At 51.3% G+C, this 5646-nt stretch overlaps 2 protein-coding genes across 2 annotated transcripts; both read right to left on the minus strand.

The window, feature by feature from the left end:
* Positions 1-381: 381 nt before the first annotated feature.
* TEOVI_000289300 (uncharacterized protein) lies at positions 382-3111 on the minus strand (the record flags this gene model as incomplete). Its single annotated transcript, XM_067225891.1, has 1 exon — positions 382-3111. One exon carries the CDS (start codon positions 3109-3111, stop codon positions 382-384), a length of 2730 nt encoding a protein of 909 aa, XP_067081992.1.
* A 732-nt stretch (positions 3112-3843) lies between these two features.
* TEOVI_000289400 (uncharacterized protein) lies at positions 3844-5604 on the minus strand (the record flags this gene model as incomplete). Its single annotated transcript, XM_067225892.1, has 1 exon — positions 3844-5604. One exon carries the CDS (start codon positions 5602-5604, stop codon positions 3844-3846), a length of 1761 nt encoding a protein of 586 aa, XP_067081993.1.
* Between the last annotated feature and the right edge of the window lie 42 nt (positions 5605-5646).

Raw genomic sequence — 5646 nt, forward strand, 5'->3', positions numbered from 1 at the left:
GCTACAGAGCGAAATAACAGGGAAAAAGATGTCAGTAACATCAAACGCTTATTACCCTCGCTGTTGAACATTAAAAAAGCAAATGAAACCTCCTTGCCAGTGAAGATCCCGGCAGTGTGGGCAGAAGCCATGGTGCAGTGACAGTCATAATAATAATAAATTCGGTAGGAGGGAAAGCACCCCACGTGTTTCTGTGTGTATGTCTGTGTCAGCGTGATATTCCAAACTGATGTGAAACTTGTGCCAAAGCCAAAAAGGAGAGTAGACTTCCATCACTGTGCGTTTATTGTATCTAATTCGGTATCTATGTGCACATATTTATAGATTCTAGAATGTTCATATGCTCGACCCCTGCTTGGATCCCATTCTGCCGTAGCGGAATTAGTTGAGAGTTGAAGGTGTTGTAAAGTACGTTCCGTCACTGCCACAACTTGACGGATCAAACGACGTAGTGCCTCTATACTGGCACGGTTGCCGCTTGTGTTGCAAGTCTCCAGAGTCACCTTGCCCCACGGCATCATCAAAACTCAGAAGAGTAACAAAGTCGAGCACATCTCCACCGTTCGACGCAGTTGCAGAGCGCCTGTACTCCGCGGAACTAGGCGATAGGTGGCAAGACACACAATCCGCCGCCCGCTTTCTGGGCAAATGTCCGTGAGATTGACTCCTCCACTCCATACGTTTTCCGCACTGCAGACGATCACGAAGTGGTTTTTCCACTGTAACAGCCCGTACAAACTGTGAGCCACCAGAAAGCCGAGCGCGCGCATACCGCGCTGCCTTCCTCTCCAGTTTCTCTGAATCGATCCGGAGTTTGACGCCAAGCTCTTGCGCCACCTTCAACCTACCATCGAATGTTTCACGTTCCTTTTCCAATACTTGTTTCGCGTGATCGTAATTTTCTGCTGCCACCTCAAGGGCCCTACGCTTCGCCTCCACCTCCGCCGCCGCATGGGACAGACGCTCATACTCATCAAATACAGAATGGAGGGTGCCGTTTGAGGCTACGCGCTGCTTAACAAGTGCAGATAGGCTCTCCTGTACCTCGGAATTAAAGCCCCTTAGCACCTCGGAGCGATGCCTCTGAGCCTCCAGTACAGCCTGAACCTGCGCCCGTGCCATCTCCACTACCCGAGTCATAGACACAAGCCCGCTTTGTAATTCCGCAGACTCTGACGACGCCCCACCACTTGTCAAACACATTGACAATTCCTTCCTAACACTTTGGGTCCACTCACGATAAATACATTCAGTTTCCTGTTGTTGACCAGCGGCTCTCACTCGCCCGTCCTGCAACCCACGTACCATCAGCTGCACGGATTGATGCAGCGGTCCCACTGCAGATTTAAAACGCTGCCACTGAGCACCGAACTGGCGACTAAGCAGACGCACTTTTTCCTCCAGTTCCGCCAGCATGCGCTCCTTCCCCAACGCAGAGAGAGATTCACATCTAGGGTGCTGTGAAGCAATAGAAAGATCCTGGATATCGAGTGAGACAGACTGCTTAATCTGTTCCACGCGCTCCCGCAAGTACCTCACATCCTTTTCAACTGCCTTACAAACTGAAGGCGTGGCGGCAGTAACGCTGGAGCCCAGCTCATCATTTTCACAGCGGGGTCGAAGTGCCGCCGCCTTCTCCGAAGCCTGAAGCCGCGCAAGATGAGCCAACTCAGCAGCATATCGCTCCTCCATCAACCTCAGTTCTTCCTTCATCTTTCTCTGAAACACCTCCATATCTGCGGCTGCTCGACGCGTCATCTCCTCAAAAGTAATCAGCGCTCCTTTCTTTGCCTCGGCTGTAAGCTCCTTCTGTCGTTCCATAAACTCCATCCTAGACGTGGTAAACCGTCGCTCAACCTCTGCTTGGAAACGAAATCTTTCTCCACCAAAGATGGAGTCCACTCGCGACTGATGTTTAGTTCGCCGTTCTTCACAAAATGATGAGAATCCTTTATCCACATTCTTCTGGAAAGTGTCCAACTGCTCGCGTCTTCTACGCCGATCATTGCACTGCATATCCGACCTCTCCTGGGCAAACTGTGCTACGGTGTCTCTGATGCAATTAGTGAGCGACGGTTTGATTCGCAAGCAAACCGCAGCGCTTATGTCGCGCAGCGTTACCTTCAACCTCTCTTGCAGTTGACAAACCGCTCGTTCATATAATTCAACACTGCTGATTGACCCATCCATAGTGCTGTGCTTCTCTTCAACAGCCAACAGGTTCACTTTCTGATCTTCTACAGATGCAGTTAGAGTACTCAGTTCGTCCTCGTACCGCTCTCGCATGGTATTGACACCCTCCACTAATAGTTGTTTGTGCTTTGCCTCGTTCTCTTCTGTGAGCTGTTGGCGTCTTAGTTCCAGCGCCCTCTCCAACTCTTCTCGCGCTGCAGCTGCCTTCTCCCCCGCCGCCTGCTTCTGCTGCACTTGTTCGTCTAGAGTCCCCACTTCCAGGCACAATTCGTGTTCGCCGCTTTCGAACTTCCGAATCACCTCCTCGCAACTGAGGGTCTCAACTTGCACGCGTTGGAGCTCCTTCTGCAGTTCGTGCCACCGATTAGTGATTTCTAAAGACACCGCAGCAGAGGGTTGAGGTGTTGAAGGAACATTTGCAGGAGCATCGTCATCGAAATCGAGAAAGGAGGGCACTGCCTGAGCGGGTGCCCCTCTGGAGGCGGCAGATGCCGGAGGTTGCGATCGCGGGGGTGGTTTTGTGGGTCCGTCATCATCGTCAAAATCAAGAAATGACGGGGCGCTCTGCGCAGGGGCGGGGGCGACTGGGGGTGCCGTCCTCCTTGACGCAGCAGGTGCTGAAGGCTTGGAAGGTCCTTCATCGTCATCGAAATCGAGAAACGAAAGTGTGTCCCGCTGAGGGGGTGCAGCTGTGGGGGCTCCCCTTCGTGATGCGACGGGTGCGGAAGCTTGTGTGGGTCCGGTGTCGTTATCGAAGTCAAGAAACGAAAGGGCGTCCCCGGCGGTAGCAGGTGAAGGTGCTGCTCCGGTTGAGGTGGTGAAGCCTCCACCAAGCGATGAGTTTGTCTCATTGTTCCCCGCAGACCCCAAATTAGGTGCCTGACTCAGGCCTTTGCGGCGGCCTGCCACGGGGATCATCCAGTGCCCTATTACGCTCTAATAACAGGAAATTGAAAACAAACAGGGTGAGAAAGAGGTAGCATAGCAAGACGACGAAGCAAAAACCCAATTAGGTGCAACCTAAAACATCAGAGGGCATTAATAAATTATCCAGTAATGTGAGAAGCAGAAGAAAGGTTTTTAAAAAACAGGTGGGTACAGGCGCATAACAAAAATAATGAAGGTAGACAGACACCACTTTCTTGCAAACAGTGAATTTGGTACATGGTCCCCCCCCCCCATGATACCGTCCGAAAACATTACACACTCGAATCTCACAGCAAAACACCACGTACGGATACACACATTCGCGTTGCCGCGAAAAGAGGGTCCAGGAAAGGTACAATGCGGTGGAGTACCAATAAGTATATGAAGGGGAAGAAGGAAACATTGATAGCTCCGCTCACCTCGAGTGAAGGAGGCATGTTCAGGCACCTCACAACACAAACAATGGAAAAAAGGGTATATTATTAAAGAATTTGAAGTAATGGAACATGTCACACTCCCTCTCATTGAAGGCCTTCCCGTAAGGGACACGGGAACAACCAATCAAACAGTGCAGAGGGGAAAAGGAAGGGGGGAAATCGGCATGGACAGCGTGGGTTTCCGTACCAGAAAAACAAAAACAAACATAGAGGGGGAGAACGCCCTAGGATACAGACAAATTGCGCCCAAATGCAAAAGGAGGTAAAGACGAGTTGATTAAATTGTTTAATCCGTGAGAAATGTGTTTACTTCAGGGGTCGCAGATGGAGTGATCGACAAAAAATTCGTGTCATGCGTGGGGACCCGCTTTTCCGTTTTTTTTGCAGTAGCCCCCCTCTTCATGTGCTTGAACAACAATTGCAATACGCGCTCCTTATCGGACCAACTTAGTTGCGATATATCAACTGTATGGAGGTCCTTTATCTTCGGCGCAGTTGGAACACTCAGGAGGTCGCTGATTCCCAATGGACGCTCCTCAACGAGTCTACCGCCGTTCGTCGCCTGCATTTCACGACTGGTGCTGCGCCATTCTATTGGTGGCACAAGCACATTTGCTGGAGAAAAGAACGGAGATCCCGACATTGTGATTAATGGAAGTGACCCGCCCCCCGTGTCGGCACTACGAGAAACTACGCTGCTGTTTGTGCACGACACGTTGGCATCGACCACCTTTTTCGTAAGTGTGGAATGCGATGTCGGCATCACATGGCTGCGGTCACCGATCATGAGCGGCTCCCTGCCCCGCGTAAGCTGCAGCAAATCAGACGGGATCCCTTTGGGAGGCTTGCGGAAACAAATTTTGTGCGGAGCGTTCCGTCGTTCCTCTGACACCTCCTGGCGAACCTGTTCCAGGGCCTGGTGAAAGAACGTTTCCATGTCGGAACGTTGTTCGATTAACTTTTCTGAAATTGAACGCATCTTTAGCAAGTCAGCACGCAGATTCTCTGCGGTTGACCGCCACTTGTCACGCTCACTTGAGAGTTTCATCATCTCAGCCGCATGGATCTTCTCCTGTTTCTGCAATCGCTTCTCATACTCTTCCAATGAACTATTTAAGTTGTCTTCGGTGGTTCTCACTTGATCTCTGAGGAGGGCAATCTCGTTCCTCTGCTTCGCGTGATGAACTGCGTGCATTGTCTCCACCGAAGATGCTAGTTCGGCATCTCGCCTTAGCGCGTCGTTAGTCTTTTGCAAAGTCTCTGCTTCATTTCGCGCAGCATCTGCGTCACTGGAAAGAAAGGAGATGTGTGTCTCGAGGCTTTTGTTCTGTTCTTCTATAGCACGCGTCTTTTTGCTAAGGTAACTACGCGCTAAACGTGCAACCTCTTCTTCCCGCTCTCGCTCATACTTTTCCTCCTTTTCCCGAAGCCTCACACGCTCTTCCATGCACTGAAGCCGCATCTCTCGCTCATTGCGCTGATGGTTTTCACACTCTTCTGCGTAAACTACACGAAGTTCTTTAATTTCCTTTTCGTGCGCATCGCGCGCGTCCCTGAACTCGATAACGCTTCTGAGGTCACTCTCAACATCCTCAAGGCGCTGTTTCAAAGTTGCTATAAGGCTATCACGCTCTTGAAGTTCCTCCTGCATTTTGCCCACAACCTCTTCCATACGCAGTTCAGCCGTCGCACGCTCGTTAACCAATTCTTCCTTGAGTTTGCGGTTCACCTCCTTCACCAAAGTCATTTGCTTTTCAAAGTATGTTGCTGCTGCCTGGCTCTCCTCGTCCTTTTCCGCCATTTCCCTCTCCAGGGCATCTCGGGCCTCTCGGAGATCATCCACCTCTTCCGAGCGCTGCTCTACGGCGGCCTGTGATGCGCGCAGCTGAGCATTTGCGAGCGTGGCAGATATCAACGCAGCCTCTGCCTCACGGCCCTCCAAAGGGGCTTCACGCGTGTGGAGTGTTGCCATTGGGTTGCGCCGCGGGGAAGCATAAGGGGACAATTGCATGTTTCTTCTTGACTCCAGGGGTGATAACGAAGCCATAATCACACTGCAAAATTAGCGCGCAGACACACACACACACAC

Source organism: Trypanosoma equiperdum (assembly GCF_001457755.1).
Source record: "Trypanosoma equiperdum strain OVI genome assembly, contig: ctg_631, whole genome shotgun sequence".
In the NCBI taxonomy this organism is placed as follows: Eukaryota; Euglenozoa; class Kinetoplastea; order Trypanosomatida; family Trypanosomatidae; genus Trypanosoma; species Trypanosoma equiperdum.